General features: G+C 42.0%; 1 protein-coding gene and 1 long non-coding RNA gene across 8 annotated transcripts in view; one reads left to right on the forward strand and one right to left on the reverse strand.

Annotated features, from left to right (window-relative positions):
* TSNARE1 (t-SNARE domain containing 1) overlaps positions 1-17,580 on the forward strand; it is a 472,834-nt gene that overhangs the window by 204,764 nt on the left and 250,490 nt on the right. For all 7 annotated transcript variants that reach the window (XM_063405835.1, XM_063406108.1, XM_063405746.1 and 4 more), the window contains 3 exons: positions 3,515-3,605; positions 7,139-7,213; positions 9,168-9,224. In XM_063405835.1, the coding sequence (XP_063261905.1) occupies positions 3,515-3,605; positions 7,139-7,213; positions 9,168-9,224 (223 nt within the window). The remainder of the gene's footprint in view (positions 1-3,514; positions 3,606-7,138; positions 7,214-9,167; positions 9,225-17,580) is intronic.
* On the reverse strand, positions 256-17,524 carry LOC134555042 (uncharacterized). Its single transcript, XR_010081364.1, has 3 exons — positions 16,575-17,524; positions 6,582-6,817; positions 256-890 (listed from the first exon to the last, which is right to left on the reverse strand). It is a non-coding gene; the product is annotated as an uncharacterized LOC134555042 (long non-coding RNA).

Below are 17,580 nucleotides of genomic sequence, written 5' to 3' on the forward strand. Positions count from 1 at the left end.
AGCTATCTGGCTTTACTCTTGCCAATCCTACTTGACCACTCTTAAGCGCAAAAAATGACTCAGTTGCCCTGTGCTAAAGGGGATTCTGAATCTAATGATGTTCAAACCACTACAGCAAAGGTATCTTTTCTGCACTTGAAAAACTCTTTATTGCTCTTCCATTAGGGATCAGATGAAAATAAAATAAGCTGTGTCTTGTTTTACAAGAGGAACTGGCTTTTCCTGCTGGAGCTGGAAAACAAAGCTCCTCGGGATCATTGTAAGTACAGGCATGGTGAGGCAGAGAGAGCTCCTTCCCTGGCTGGTGTTTGCTGTTGCACTTGGGGTCTGGTTATTTTTCTTGGTCGTTCATCAAGTGTCTCAAGGAAGCAGCAGAGGCAGAAGTTCAGCTCCTTCCTGGTGTCCCTGCGGGCGAGGGGAGCAGCCACCACCGCATCCTCCTCTCTGCAGCGCTCCTTTTAAAGCTGGATAAATAAATTAGAGAGATGATCGTCCAAAGAACAAACTGTGAGCAGCAGCTGGGGATCAGGGATTCGCTGGACCGTGCTCCTCCAGCAGAGGAAACAGCAGCCGTGGGGAGCTCGCAGGCAGCACTTTGGCATCTCCTGGATTATTTAGTGCATTGTCTTTGCGGTGCTCGTGCATGCAGAAATGCTCAGCAAGAGATGCTGCTCCTCCTAAGAGGTGCCCTTCCTGTTTTTTACCCTTCCAGGGTTTGTTTTCAGAGCAGAGCTGTGGACAGGTGGATATTTTGCTACGTTTGTATGTTAGATACCTGGCAGCTCCACAGATGGAGTGTTGACTTATTCTTGTCTGGAGAACTCTTTTGAGAAGGAAATTTTATTCATCGGAGACACCCCTTTAATTAACTTCCACTCTTCCATGGGGAACTGAATATAAAGACATAATAATACTAATAATACTGTTAATACTAATAATAAAAACAACAACAAAACCAACAGCAACAAGACATCTTTTTACCATTACAAATTTAAAAAAAACAAAACTACTGCAGGAAGCAATGTTTCGAGAGGGTTGGTTTTTTTTTTAATTAAGATCTTAATAGCATTTAATGTAAATTAAATATAATCAATGTCTAATTCCTGAGTGCATCTCTGAGACTGAAGAATAATAAGTTAATTGTGCTGACAGCATAGTGGGAAGTGCCAAAGTCAAGCACCAGCATGTTGTTTAAAGTGCATTTCGAATTAAGAGGTGGAAGGCAGAACTTCTATTTTTTTGTACTCCTGCTCCCAGTTATCTTGCAACAGAGTAAAGTTCATGCCCAGCACGAATTTATTACATAAGATATCTAACATAAAATTTACATTACAATGCAAATGAAGAAGGCTTTATTTAACTTTAGAGACTGGGAAAGATCAGATGCAAGAGCCTAACAAGCCATTTTACTTTGGGGGTGGGGAATTACTGGTATGTAAATCTTTGAGTTGTTCTGTGGGCAGATAATTTAATGAGGTCTGCAAAATGGTTGTCAACTCCAGCATCTTGCTTTTTATTAAGAGGAATTAGATTTGAATTTGAGATTTCAATCTGCTGCTTATAGAATTCATGCATTTGGTGGCAAGATATCCTTGATTAAGAGATTGGGGATCAGGCTGACTGTGCACTCCTCAATGTGACAGGATTCAATTCCCAGCTCCCTCTCTCACCACGGCAGTGTGGAATACCTGTCTGTGATAGAGATGACCTCTTCCATCTCAAATTAAAAGTGATGTAATTGCTCAGCTGGTGTGGTGAGTCCTGGGATCATCAGTAAGTGAAGTGCATTTTGATGAATGAACACGGAAATGGTATCCCAATTTAAATAAACAGAGGTAATAACTCATTATTGGATCTGGTTTTGCCTTCATATGGGATTAGTTCTCCTTCTTGCATGGTGCCAAAGGAGTCCGTGCCTTCTGTGTGAGTGTTCATCCCTTGACACACATCTGAATTCCTGTTCTGCAGCTAAGGGTTGTTGTCTCCATGGTGCACTAAGCTTTCACGTGTAGGTACCTTGTATGAACTTAAGTCTAATTTTATTTACTGGGAGGGTGGTGAGGCCCTGGCACAGGTTACCCAGAGAAGCTGTGGCTGCCCCTGGATCCCTGGAAGTGTCCAAGGACAGGTTGGATGGGGTTTGGAGCAACTTGGTCCACTGAAAGGTGTCCCTGTCCATGGCAGGGGGTTGGAATTGGGTGATCTTGGAGGTCCTTTCCATCCCATGCCATCCTATGATTCCATGATCCTGGACAGCTTTCTCAACTGAACTGTTTGCACAAAAACATTGAAGCGGGGAAAAAAACATGCCAAACTTTAGATTAACACCTCAACAAGAGGGGTCTGGATGTATTTGTAGTTAAGACTGTGTTTGGTAAAAGCTGTTTTGGGACTGGCCTTGATCTTTAAAGGAGGTGCTGGAAGAGTTGACCTTAATCTCACAAAAGGTGCTCTCCATCAGAACTGACAGAGAACAAGGAAGGAGCTGAAGAGCCATTAGGACCAAGGGACCATAACTAGACATTTTCACATTTTTTTAATCAAAGAACCTCCATTCACTTCAAATCTCACCACTCAAAAAGCCCACTAAAAACCACTAACAAAGAACCACTGACATGGATCTTTTTGATACAACTGTGGCTTATCTCATATGTGTCCTCTAAGGGAGAAAAAACACCCTTTTCTCCAGCTCTTTTCCAAGTATTTCTTGAGTTTTAGAAGGAAACCTCATGGAAAGCCACTTCTTCCTGACTAAAAGGATATGAAGTGCTCTCTGGAGAAGCTTAGAATCTTGGAGTGCTCTGTTGACCTTAGAGAGCTTGAGAACTTCTGGACTGAGCTAATAAATACCTTTGGGAAGCATTTATGTCTCTTCCTCATTGTTTGTGTGGTCCCAAAGAGCAAGGCCAGCAACCAGTGCTTACAAGGAATAATGGTCCTGGAATTTGGGGTGTAAAAGGGAGGGACACCCATGGCTGGAGGGGTGGCTGGTTTGGCTCCGTTCCTGCCTGTCTCAGTGCTGGTAAAGCAGCTCTGCACCTCCACATCCCCAGTGCTTTCCTGGAGTGTCATTAAGGGGTAGATGACCAGGGTAAGTAAATTTGTCCTGCTCAATTTCAGATTTCTCTCCTGAGTACAGTATTTTCCTAGGCAAACCATCAGGCAACTCCCAAATCTCCTTTTTACTGTACAACCCTTTTTTGAAAATTTGCAACACCAACCATCTGTGATGGCCTTTTCTCTGTCCACCCCCTGTTATCACTTCCCTCTGAGTGGTCCACAGGCTTTGTCTTTGTGCTGACAGCAGGAAGAATATTTTGGGCATCTCCTTCCCAGTATTTCCTTCCGGCTTCCATTGCTGGTGAAGACCCAGGGCTCCTGCAGCCCCCCTGTGCCTCCCTGTGCTGCTGCTGTTGTGTTGTCTCAATTGCTCTGCAGCTTGATAGATTTCTCTAAGTGTCTCATTATGCAATTAATTTCAATTGCAATTCCCATCATCTCTTCTCTTCTGCAGGCATGCCACCCAGCAGGAGACTAATAAAACCATCACGACCAGCACCAAAGCCATCAAGCAGCTGTCTGAGATTGTCAGAGGCTCATCCAGGGTATGTGTCAGTCAAGCTGCTGTTGGGGGAGAATGATGGGTCTTGTGGAAGGAGGAATAATGAAAATGAGAAGTGGCAGTGGGTGCTTTATGCCTGTTAAGCTCTGTGTCTTGCTGTAACTTCCTTTTGTCCCAAACAAGTGTAGTTTTCACTTATAAATGACCCAGGGGGAAACAGCTGCAGACACCAGCTCTCCTCCCAAAACTGGCTCGTGTGGAATGGGAAATCATGAACTCAGCAACAAAGCCTTTGGCCAGTTCACATCTATCTCAGGGTCTCAGTTTGGGTGAAAATATTGCAGAAATCATCTGGCTTCACACGAGCATGGTGTTGGTTAAAGACTCTGTTGTGGGTGCATGGGATGCAGGTGAGTTTGGGAGGGTGTTAAGTGTCAGGAAAGGCCAAATCCATGGAATATATCTGGGTATGACACTCATTCAGTGCTGTGTGCTAGTGCAAAGGCAGCTCTGGGGATGGATAAATACAGGCTGTGACCAGATCAGAGCAGGGTTTTAAATTAGGATTTACCCCACTCTGAATTCCAGTTTGCCCCAGAAAATCCCATCTGTTTTGTGTGCAGACTGGGCAGTCATCTGTAGGTTCAATACATATGAGCATCAGTGTCACAGGGTATGAATGATCCCCAGTGTCCCCAGTGCAAAGATTGGACAAACAGAAGGTTTTTGTCCTTCCAACAATGATTTTATACCCCAGATGTAACTGGTGGCTTTGGCCCATGATGTGCATCATGGGCAAGAACACAAACAAACTCTGGGGACCAGATTCCAGCTGGTGTGAGAGTTAAAGGAGAATTTTCACCCACAGAACTTTCAGCACCTGAAATGAAAATAAGGGCAATTCTGCTTGATTTCTGTTACACTTCCAGCATCCATATGGTTTCTAAGTCAAGAACTTTCCTGAGTTCATGTTTTATTCTCACTCACTGCCTGCCATTTTCCAAAGTCCTGTATTACCTCAACTCTGTTCTCACTGCCCTTTCACCTTGAAATAAGACTGCTCTGAACACACAACTCATTTCTGACCAAGTGGTTTTTACAGCCTGGATTTATGGCACTTGCCAACAGGCAGTTGAGATGAGGATTTAAGACTTGGATCACCTGAGGCTACCTTGGTAACCTGTGAGGGACCACGTGCAATTCATGTGTCTGCCTAAAAAAAAAACAATGAATGGGTGATGGTCCACTCCAGAGGATGGGGAGGGAAGCCTGGAATGACTGTTCCCACATGTAGACATCTAGATTAATAAAAGAATAATTTTTAATATATTGCTTTGGCTAGTGATAAATGACAAGGACTGGGTTTTTTTGTTTGGTTGGTTGTTTGCTTGTTGTGTTTTGGTTTTTTTTTCCTTGCATAGTTGCATTTGAGCTTGATGAAACAGAAGATGCTGCCTTGGAGATATGGGAATCTGTGGTGTTTGGGGTTTTTTGGGTTTTTTGTTTGTTTTTTTGGTTTTTTTTTTTTTGGTGTGTGTTTTGTTTTGTTTTGTGGGTTTTTTGTGTTGTTTTTGTGTGTGTGTGTTTGGTTTTTTGGTTTTTGTTTTGTTTGTTTTTTGTTTTTCCTGTGATGATCTCCAAGCTCTATTTTTTGTGACATAAATTGGGTCCAAAGGGGAATCAGACAAGGTCACATTAAACCAAATTACAGTGCCACACAAGAATGTCATTATTTGCCCTTGAAGCCCATGGGGACTCTCAGGAAAAGAGGTTTTACTGTCATGGGGAGAAAAATGCAAATTTGAAGGGAAAATATGTAAGAGCTGAAGGAAACAGACACAGAAACAATTTCAGTAATATGCGGAATAAACATGCTGCCCTCTATTACATTGTATAATAACTTTTTTCTGCTCACTGGTCAATTAATTTAACTTTTTTTTTTTTAATTCTTCTTTTCTTACAGTGGAGTTTTAGTAATTAAACCTACAAATTTTGGTAAAAGCCTGTAGCCCCTGTCCCTTACATAGTACAAATTGTTCTGGTGGATATTGGCTGCAGGTCAGTAAGTCCATCTTGGGAATCTGGGGAGCACTGCAAACTCTCCTCCCAATAAATTACTCACAGCCTGAAAAGCCTTACAGAGCTTTATAGTAAGTCCGCACCAATCCATTTTTTCTCTGGATTGCTTTGCATGCACACGCAGAAAAAAAAAAAAAAAGGCTTTTTTTCCCCGTTTCTTCCTTATTTTCCACCAGTAATGCCCTGCCAAGGAGATGCAATATGGGAGTTTCTCTGACTTCCCATAAATCTCCAAGTGCTGCTGGAGATATTGGAGTCAGGATGCCCAGCTGAGCAAATTGATAGTATTGCAGGAGCAAAGATGCTGCTCTAAGTGGATCCGTGTGCTACAAGGCAGGAGACGGATGGAAAATGGCTCTTTTAGGGCTTCATTCCAAACTAACCTCAAAGGATGTAAATAGAGAGGTAGATCTGGAATTCCATTTTTTTGGTAGGGTGAGTGCTGGAGCATAAGATCAGCTCTCCAGGGTGACAATCTTATCTTATTTTGCACGTGGAACAAACATAAGGTTTATGGACCTTTATCTGTAGAATGGGAATAATGATACTTGCCCTGCTCTAAAAATGGTTTTAAATCTTTCGATGAGGAACTGAGATATTCTTCTGTGTGTGAAAATACTGCCATTAAAATTAAAAATGTTTTTCCCATCCTATAAAAAATCTACTTTTGTAATCCCAAGTAGTTTTCTGAAACAGCTGAAATGGCTGGAAAGTGAGCATTTCTGCTCAGAAGCTTTAGTGTAGATTGGGTTTTGTTTTCCACTTGTTTTTTAAGGTGGCATCCCACTTCCTTGCAGCATTTCCCTCTGTAAAATCTGGACCTGTGAGCTCCTGCACATGGGAAATCTGAGATCCAGGGTGTAGAACAGTTCCAGGAGAACTGTTTGGGTTTGGTCATTCCCTCTGAGAGCAGAGATTTGAAAGCAAGTTGGATACTTACATCAGGCTGTGTTCTTCCTTCTGAGAACAGATTTTATTTTTAAAACATAGCTTGAAATCTTGCTGGAGCAAGCTCCAGCCATGAAGGCAGTGACATTTGTGTTCATGTTTTGGAAAACATGAAAATAAGCTGGTTTCTGACAGTCAGGCCAAGGAGAGGGGATGTGGTGGCTGATTGACTTCTCAAGTCCAGTAAATCTCCCAAATGATGTGATCAACTCTATCATGATTTATCATCTCAAAAAAAAGAACTTTTTTAGAAAGATTCCTTCAGTTATTTTCTCCAATGCTATCTTGAATATCTGAAGTGGCTTTTTTAAAATTTAACTTGGCCTGAAAGACCAAAGCATCACATTTCCTAAAATAAAACCCTATTGCATCCTGGCAGCCCCAGTGTGACTGATTCTTTTAGGATACCATTTGTGCCCACCTGATTTATTTGGTGTCTCCCACCAGGACAATTTCCCATGGTCACAGACAGAGCCTACTACTGAATTTATCTCTAACAGCTGTGCTAACCAGCCTTCCTTTTTCTTCTTTTTTTTTTTCCCAATATAGCAAGAACGGCTTCAGCTGGACAGGCTGAAGAACCAGCTGTCAGATGCCATCCAGAGATACGGGGCTGTGCAGAAAGTGAGTGTCTCTCCTGCTTCCACTCTCCCATCTGTGAATCTGGGAAGGTGTTGAGTGTAATTCCTGGGAGCCTGGGGCATCTCCACAGGGCTGCTAATGGATCGTTCCCTCCCTCCTTTCTTTCTTTGTCAGCAAAGCAAACATAGTGTCATGGAATTAAGGTTGGAAAAAAACTTTTAAGGTCATCATATCCAACCATCAACCCAGCACCACCTGAACCATGTCCTTGAGGGCCACATCCACACATTCACTGAACACTTGCAGGGATGCTGTCTCCACCCCTTCCCTGGGCAGCCTGTTCCAGTGCTTGACAAGCTTTTCTCTGCAGAAATATTCCCAAATATCCAATCTAAACCTCCCCTGGGGCAGCTTGAGGCCATTTCCTCTTGGCCTGTCCCTTTTTCCCTGGGAGAAGACATTGATCCTCACCTGGCTACACCCTCCTGTCAGGGAGTTGTGGAGAGTGAGGTCTCCCTTGAGCCTCCTTTTCTCCAGGCTGAGCCCCACCAGCTCCCTCAGCTGCTCCTGGTGCTCCAGCCCCTTCCCCAGCTCTGTTCTCTCCTCTGGACATGCTCCAGCCCCTCAGGGTCCTTCTGGTTGTGAGTGGCCCAACCCTGACCCCAGGATTCGAGGTGTGGCCTCCCCAGTGCTGAGTTCAGGGGGGAGTATTTCCCCTGGTTTAGGCATGACATTATTTTGGGGTGCCTGCACTCTCAGGGGACAGGGAGAGGTGATTGCACAGTTCACCTTTTCTTGCAGAAAATGTGCAGGCAGCACTGATAATTCAAATGTCACCCCACCTTCTGGCCCTGCTCTGCTGTTTGGCTGTGCCAGAAAAGTTTCCAGGCACGTCTTGTGGTTGGGATCTGTCACCAAGATCAAGCTGTTTAATAAAACAAACAAAGGCTGAACTCCAGTTCCTTCATCTGCCTCTTTGCTCACCCGCTTTACCCTGGGGAGGCCCTGCTGATGAGCAGATTTGCTTTGCTTTTAAACACTGCAGTAATGACTTAAATTCACCATCCCCAAACTGCTTCCCTCCCCAGCGGTGCAAGTTAGGAGATATATCTGGATTAATCAAAATACAACCTGGACAAACTCCGGAGGCTTTCGTATATCACTTTAATGAGTCTGACGCATGCCTGCAACAATGGGAAGGATACATTGTAATTATAGAGGTGTAATGAAATTTGGCTGGCAACATGCACTTAATAATGTGTCTCTATTAGAAACACTCCGGACTGATTGATTTCCCAGCACTTGCTGCTTGTGCCTTAAAAATTAAATAAATAAATAGATGTACATAAAATTGCAGTTCAACAGCATGTCTGTGGTGTAATAGAATTGCATCGTCTCTAGTGCTGCCTCATATTTTAAATTGTTTGCCTGTCCTATTCCAGAAGCTGAGTCTTTAAATGAAATTATTTTATGTGTTAAATGAGAAGCTGGAATTATTTCAATAAAGAGCTCCACCCCCATACACACACACACACACACACACACATCTTTTTTATGCTTTTTTACCCCCCAGTGTTCATGAGCACAGGCCATCTGAACTGTATATCTAGGCTGGATTTCTTTTATTTTAAAAACTGTCATCAATTCAGAAATGCCAAAATTAACCACTGCAGCTTGTGAATGCCCGGCTGCGTCAGGAAAACAATCTGAGTGATAAATTGCTACTTATCCACGTCCTAGCTGTCATTCCTTAAATGCCTGTTTCAGTTTTGATAACCTTGTCATTCTGGAAGCTTTGAATTCTCTTAATGCCTGCAAAACTGAACTTTTCAATGCTTTTATACTCCCTTGCTTTTTCTAAAGAGCAAGAGCTTTCTCTATGTCCTTTTCTTTAGAAAGCAGAAGAAAATAACTTCATATGACTTCTTCTAAATATTTGGACTCTGTTTTCTCAGCCATTTTCCCTCTGATTTTTTTTTCCTTTTCCATTTAACAGAAAATAGCAGAGAAATCCAAAGCTTTGCTTCCTACTGGGCAGAGAACCACCAAACAGGTAAATGCATGTGAGTTTGTGTTTGGAAGTAAGTACAGTGCTAAAAAAAGCTGTTTTCTAACCCCACTAATGATGCTGAGGAGGTTGGAGCTCCTCCACTGCCTGCATTGAAGCCAGTGAGGTGTTTTTGCAATAGAGATGTGTGACAGCTTCGGAGGTGGAAGATAACAGGACTTGAGAAAAAAGACTTATATAAGACCTGTTTAATTATTCTCTGCTTTTCTGTCCTCATGGGGCCGTTTTTCCATTCTTGATGGGAGTTTTGTCTGCCTTGAAATATATCAAAAAGCAGTCCTACACTCCCTTTTCCTGGAAGCTGGGCTTGTAGGTGGAGTGAAACCACTTTCCAAGGACAATTTCACAGGAGAAAATGGGAAGAGTTTTTTATCAAACCTGTCTCTAGTTTTAAGAGGGATTATGTATTCTGCTTTCTTTGGCTATATTGCACTGTGGTTAACTATTTTATATATATATATATATATATATGTACGTATGTATGTATGTATATATGAGCCTTTTCCATCTTTTTTTAGCCATATTAGGATTTTTTTCAATTAATACTATATAGAATCAGAGTATATATCTTTATTCTGATTTGTGTACACATATTCATATATACTCTGATTACTCTATATACGGTGCACATATTCGATTTCATATGTACATGTATGTGAATATATATAAAATAGAATTATAGATGCATGTGTGCTAGTGAATATATACAAATTATTAAGACTATAAAGATATATCTGTGTTTGTGTATATATATACATATATACAGAAAAATGTGTAGTCTTTCATAAACAGTAATGCAAAATTACTATAGATTTAATATCTGTATGTGTGTATGTGTGTTTAAGAAATATCCAGAGATTTCCAAGAGAGTTTTGATGCCAGGAGATCCTTTGGCTGAAGTAAGGGTCCAATAGAAATTAGGTTGGCCTCTTAAATCCTACATACTCAGAAACTTGTAGGTATTTGCAGCAGATACTGTGCCGCCAAAACTCAGAACTCTGTATCTCATTTCAGTGATTATTTCTGATATTTTTGATACTTTTTATCATTTAAGGGGCAGCCAGCAGATCTTCTGATTTCCTAATGATTTTTCTCTCCCTACCTTGTGCTGCTTGGTTTTCTACAACTTCCTTAAAGTACATAAGAAATAATTGTACTTTGTAACTTTGAATTGATAATTCTCTGTAAAAAAGAGTGGAAGGGTGCCACTGAAGACCCCATCATTAGTGCAGATCAATGGATCAAAGCTTTAATATTACCTCAGTTTCCAGCAATTACAATTCTGCCTTAGACTCTGTTGCTTAATTGGTTTAGGTGTCAGTGAAATTAAATCAAGGTACCAAAGGGCTGAATTCCTTTATCCAGAGTGAGGGTTTCCACTGCTACCTTCAGAGATATTGTGCAGATGTTACCTTTCAGCTCAGTGTTTATAAAAATTAACAGTCTGGTTTTGTCCACCAGCTGGTGATCTGTGTTCAACAGGGGCATAAAAAACACATCCTTTAACCGTGGTCAAACCCCCCACACATCAAATATTTATTGGGTCATTCTGTGCGAGTTAATTGCGATTTGTTTTCACGCCGTCTGTGTTGCATCTCCTCTTGGGCTTTTAACCAATTTTGTGTGACTGCTGTTGGTGGAGTGGGTTGGAGGGAAGGAACAGCTCTGTTCTTGCCTGGATTTCCAGGTAGGGGCATGGCCATGGCTGGTCCTTAGGATGTGAGACACTGCTGGCCATTCACCAGCAGTTAGAATAGAATAGAATGCAAATGGAATGAAAGTGCTAATTACTGGGAATTGTTGGCACTGGGGGGAAGCCTGGATGAAACCTGCTTTTTTCTTATGTTGAAATTGCATGATGACTCCAAAAACAGCTTTCTTTGGAAGTAAACAGGGTTTTAATATAGGAGAAAATAGGATGTCAGACAAAAACACTCAAATATTTGAGTCAGTAATGGTGGGGTTGGAGCAAAAGGAGGCTGGAGGAAGAATGGGACAGATACAACCCCCTTTGCCTTAAACCAGGTAGGAATCCACCCACTGGGAGATTGTAGCAGGATCAGTTTGGTGTGGGTCAGGCAGAATCAGCAGAAATTGGGTTAAAATGGATCAGCTCAGGTTGTTTCTCCCTGTAGCTGTCGCTTACAGGTAAAGTGGTTTTGGTGGATTACAAAAAAAGAGGCTGTAGCATGTCCTGGGTGAGAGGGTTCTGACTCACAAACAGGCTTGATCACACCCAAGAGCAAATCTTTTCCATGAAGTGACACTTCCTTGGGCTGGGGACACACAAGGCTTCATGCAAGAAAAGGATGAAAATTAACTCACATCTGCTTCATCTTCCCTGTACCTTTGCAGCTTCACACTGTCTTCTTCCTCCCTTGAGTACAGAAGGGAGAAAAATTCAAGGTATAAAACCTGCTGAAGGCAGTGCGGTGGTGTGGTTAGTTTTAACTTATTATTATTATTTTTCCAGCAGCAGATTGGCCACGACATACAAATTTATGGTTCCCACAGGAACTGTAACCTGACCACTGTGTGAATATATTAAGGCATTAAAGTTAACACCCTATAGAGTAATGCAAAATACTACATATGTTCAGGAGACCTGATTTATGGGCCTGGTGAAGCTGCACAGTGACTTGGTGCAGATCCAGCCTTGATTCAAACACTGCTTGCCTTCAGGGATTTGTTCTCTTTTATTTATATTTTAATGTATTACAGCAAATTGTAAGAGGTCTGAAGAATACTCGTTTTTCTAGACTCGTTTTTCTATACTTCTCTCCTACTGGTGAGTGGGAAAGGTGAGATGTTGGGTAACACAGGCTCTAATAATTTCCCTTTAGGCAGTAATTGATTCCCTAAACCCATATAACAGGTAAAAATTGCTATGGGAAGCCTTGGGAAAAGTATTTTCCTTCCCGTTTGTTGTAAGTACTCCTTAATTGGGTTTATTTGTTTATAAAGGCAACATAAAGGCATTGATCCAAAACTCCTTGAAGCCTGAAGTTATATAAATTCTTAATCAAATATGTTTGTAGGAATCTGTTTGTGTATAGACAAATCAATGGGGTCTATAGGTGCGTATATTGAAAGACACAATTTTTACTACACTAAATGATCATTGTTGAACGTGCCTTGTGGCAACAATTTAAAAAAAAAAAAAAAAGGAAAAAAACCCCTTTCTCTTGAATCTGTGAAAGTAATTTTAAGTCTTCACATACTGGCCAGAATGGGACCTCCAAAGGCTCTTTAAGGGGATTTTTGGAAGGCAATTTCCAGTTTCTGGGAACTGCTTGTGCAGAGATGGGATTTGGGGACTTGGTTGCCTCTGTTCCTGATTATTTTTGGGGCAGGTGGGCCTCAACTCCAACTTCTCCCCCTGAACAGATGCACCCAGGTGCAAACTCCTCCTCCCAGGCTGAGTCCAGTAGGAGTGGGAGTATTTCAGGTGTCCTCTGGAGCCTGGCACAGTGTGGGCAGTGGCAGGAGAGGCTGGACAGCTGACCAGATGTGTCCTCTGGGGTGAAATCCATCCCACAGTGCAACAACTGGATATAATATAATAATGTTCTAATAGCACTGAATAGATTATCCATAACAGGGAAATAATTAATGGCAGACTGGGGAAAATCCACAACAGAGCAAATAATGTCTCTGAGCACAGGAGATGAAAAGAATCCTTCTTTTTAATTTTTTATAATTATTGTGCATGCAACATCATCTCATTCTGACAGAAAGAACCTGGTTTTGTGCCCATGGTTGAATGAGTTCAAGTGGTGGGGCTTGGAGCAACCTGGGATAGTGGAAGGTGTCCCTGCCCATGGCAGGGGCTTGGACAAGATGATCTTTAGGGTCCCTTCCAACCCAAACCATTTTGTGATTCTCTGCAATTCTCTCTTCTCCACTAAGGGGGAGGAAAGTGGGTTTTTCTCACCATGCAGACATTGTGGGTGGTTCCCCCAAGGGAGTGGGAGAAGGGGAAGCACAGCTCTGTTTTAGCTGGAGAATGAGGTTTTATCTAAAACCACATCAAAAATCTGAACAGACTTTTTTCCTTTTTTTTTTTTTTTTTTGAGAAACTTTCCTAGCAATATTTAGAAATTAAAATTACAGTAATTGTCATGGTGTAATGGCATCCCTCTTCATTTCCTGCTGCTCACAGGGAGAGGAAAGGATAATTACTGCTCTGGAATATGGCAGTTGCCAAAAAGATGCCTTTGTTTCTTATTATATGGGCCTATTTGACCCATCTCTCAAAGGTCAGTAAATTATATTTCTTAGGAGCACGAAGATGGGTAATAAATGTCTATTTGCATATACAAGATTTTTTTTTTCTTTCCTCCTGACTACATCAGTTTATTCTTGCTTTAAATGGACTTCCTTCCCACAGGAAGCATCATTTCTCCCTTTCTTCCTGTGTTTATGAAGTTGTTCTTTTTATGTGATTAGAGTAAAATTCTCATTTTGGGGGCAGCGAGATCCAGTCCTTGGCTTTATGGAAGAATAACTTTTTTTGGCAGTAATGTCTGCATAAACTGCATATATGTATGTGAGTGTGTAATGACTTTGGTTATTTGGGCTTCTATTTTTACCTTGTCATGGTAGGTGTTGTATAAGCACAGCTACAAGACTGTGCCACCCTGAGGATCTCACAGGCTAAGCCAACACCAACATCTCATTTTGAACAATAATTAATGATGAGTTTTTAACGCATTAGATGCTCCTCATGCTCCTCATGTTTGAATCCAGCCTCCACATTTGTGAGAGGACGTGGTGTGTATTACCCTGAAACGCAAAATTTAATTTCTCACAATCAATATACAGCTTTTGCCCTGACAAACGGAGCTTTATATTTACACATTTGTCTTATTGACTCTACCATCTTATCTCAGAACTCATCCCAGTTCCTAATGTTCCAGTCTGGATGCTGAATCTCAGCAAATCAAGCCTTAGCTTTGGTGATAATTTATCTTGCATATGTGGTAGCAATTGCTATGTCTTTTCAAGGTCGTTTGGGATGCAGTTACTTCTGTTAAAAGTGTTATTTCAATAATGTCAACTTTGTTTTAAATGACTGTGCATCCATTAAAAGCCATATTGTAATCAACCCACTCCCCTGTTCCTAGGGTTGTCAATACGGAGCATTTAAATCACAGTTATTTTTTTCTTGACTTTACTCAAGTGTGGGCTTTTGTTTGATTTTAAAGGGTTTGGGGTTTTTTTTAAGGCAACCATTAAAGCAATTTTCTTAAGAAAATTGAAATATTTTCTTTTCTTTTGCTGCCTCTTTGGGGGTAGAGAAATAGATTCTCATAAAGGGATTTAATAAGTGGATGGAAATAGATTCACACCTAAATCTTTTAATTTGTTCCCTGTATTTTCAAGGGAGGTGGAATCTATTCTGAATGTCCCAAAGTACTCTTGCTTTGCTTCCAGTGTGTCTGGGAAGGAAAGGTCTTTTCTTCTCAGCATGCCCACGGTCTTGAAAAAAAATTCCAGTGGGCTTAACTTCCACAAGTAACCATTAAACTCCCCTTTTGTCAGGGAGGCAGAAATTTTCAACTGTAAAACTTAAAATGAAGAATCCTGCACCAGAGCCCTTGGGAAAAATCCTGGATTCCAGATGCTGCTGGTGGCAGGTTTTATGGGACACCAGGGATGCTGTGGGCTTCAGTAAAAACATGTAAGAAACATCCCAAATGCTACTACGGCTTTAATGGAAGGAATTCCCAAAAGCTGCAGGTGTGAGCTTCCAATAACATCCCTATCTCCTTATCCTACATGGGAAGAAAAGTGAGAAAAGACCACACCTATTTATAAAAGGAATGTGTATCATCAGGCTTGGGGGGAACTGGCCATATCCTAAATTGCCCAAACAACTTGAGCATTGTGGATTTTCCTTTGGAACCCTCTACTGAGTGCTTTCAAAGGGACCAGCCCAATTTGCCTGTGTCTGCTGATGGAACCAGAAACTGCAGCTGCCTCCATCAGCACCCAGGCAAAGAACTGAGTTTCCACTAGCTGGGTTTTGGTTAGGTAAGGTTTTTTTTTGTTTTTTTTTCAGTTTGTCCCCTTGTGTGGTTTGGGGTTTTTTTTGGGGGGGGTTTTTTGTTTGTTTGGTTTGGTTTTGGGGGTTTTTTTGGGTTTTTTTAGCTTTTTTTTTGTTTATTTTTCCTTTTGTTTGAGTGAGAAAGGACAGAGGTTTCTGTGTGGGCAGAGGATGAAGGCAGGGGAAGGGGTTCTTTTGTGTGAAGCCTCCTCCAGAGCAACTCCGCTGGCTCCTCTACCCCAGCTCTGAGTCACTGCTGGAGTCTGGAATGTGCCAGCCTCGCCCCCAGCCCTGCAAACACTTGCTTTTATGCTCCCAAATCCTGGGAGACACTTTCCTCTCACCCCGGGCTGGCACAGACCCTGCTGGGAGGGCTGTGCCTGGGGAACGGTGACACCGGGGTCGCGTGGAGGCGTTTGAGGCCACGCGATGAAACATGGCCATGAGCCAGCCTTGCTAATGGAGAGAGCACTTTGACAGGGAAACATCTATACTGTGCCCAGAGGCTGGGACAGATCACTCAGCTGGTGCCCACATTATTGTTCTTCCACAGCCAGAGACAGCTCTGTAAATAGTTTTTTTCCCCACTGCTTTTGGTGGCGGCTGGGGTGGTTGCTGTGCTTCTGTCTCATGGAATCACAGAATGGTTTGGACTGGAAGAAACATTAAAAATCATCTTTTTGAGACCTCTTTCCACTGTCCCAGGTTGCTCCAAGCCTCTCCAAGCTGAACTTGGACACTTCTAGGGATGGGGCTGCCACAGCTTCTCTGGGCAGCCTGTGCCAGGGCCTCCCCACCCTCACAAGGAGAGATTTATTCCAAACACCCAATCTAAATCTACTCTCCTTCGAGCTTAATGCCCTTCCCCCTTGTCCTGTCACTGCACGCCCTTGCAAAAAAACCCCTCTCTACCCTTTCTACCCCTTAAGTACTGTCAGCTCCTAAATTTAAAGAATACAACAAATGCACACCTTCCTGCCTTCCTTCCAGGCTCATTCATGGAGGGGATTGCTGCACCCGTGTAGATGAGAAAAGCATTTCTCACCTATTATATGAGATCCAGACATGGTCTCAAGGAATTCTGACTCCTCTTTCCTCCTGAGTGTTGCTTTTTACCCAGTGAGTGTGGGCAGTTCCTGGTTCTATTCAGCACTGCTGGCATAGATTTGTATGTCTATAAATATATGCATGTATCTGTAGATATCCTCACCTACATCAATATAAATAAATACAAATAAAAAATAAAATTAAATAGAGCTGTTTAATACAGCTGGATCGACACTCACCTTGCTCAGAGAGCTTTGTCCTTGCACGCAGCTTTTCTGGGCAGTGAGGGTCACCTCTGGCAGCCCTGTCAGATCTGTGTGACAGCAGCTGAAGAGGAGAGCAAACACAGGCCAGGATCCCAGAGCTGATGAAATGTAGGCTGGGTCTGCAGGACGTGTGTGGCCTCAATGGCAGTACTATAATTATTAAAAACTGAATTTAAAGCTTGGATTTTGTTCACTTTGTGGGCTTGACTTCTCTGTATAGAACTTTTATTTTTTATTTTTTTTTTCAAAAGCCTAATTATATAGTGAGTGTTTCTGCCCAGTGGAAATACTTTCTGCTGCTGTGGGGGCGCTGCTCACACAATCCCATCCACCTCCCTTCCTTCAACCCCACCTTCCCCAAGTTGCACTGCAAGAGTCTTAAATTGACTTTTGTCCTGGCAAAAATCACGTGCAGCAGGTGGAGTAACAAATGTGAAACCTTAACTGAGCGTGTCACCTTGCTCCAAAGTGAATGCAGGGTTATTTAATACATTTAAACCCCCTGTGGAGATGAATTATTGAAAGGACGGAAATTGTATTCTTCTCAACCCACTTTGATGGCTGCATTTATCACATGATTAAATGGGGACAGCAATGGTATTTTCCCACTAAAAGATGTGTTTGGAAATACATTAACCCTTGCTGCACCAGGGTGAAGACAAAAATGACATTTACTGACCTTTCTAGGGCACACCTAATTTGTTTTCAAGGTCTGAATGAACAATGTTATATCTACCATAAAACCTAAAGATATGAAATTTCTTTCACACCTGTGTAGAAGGCAGTGCTGCTACCTCCCCTATCTCACCTATGAAATCATTGAGTCATGGAATGAATTGAGTTGGAAGGAACTTTAAAAACCATCTTATTCCCACCTCTTGCCATGGACAGGGAAACCTTCCACTAGACCAGGTTGTTCACGCTCTTTGAATTGGTCACAATTATTTCTGGTTTATGAAAACATGAGGAAACACAGAAT

The sequence above is a fragment of the Prinia subflava genome, chromosome 1 (genome assembly GCF_021018805.1).
Source record: "Prinia subflava isolate CZ2003 ecotype Zambia chromosome 1, Cam_Psub_1.2, whole genome shotgun sequence".
Classification (NCBI taxonomy): Eukaryota; Metazoa; Chordata; class Aves; order Passeriformes; family Cisticolidae; genus Prinia; species Prinia subflava.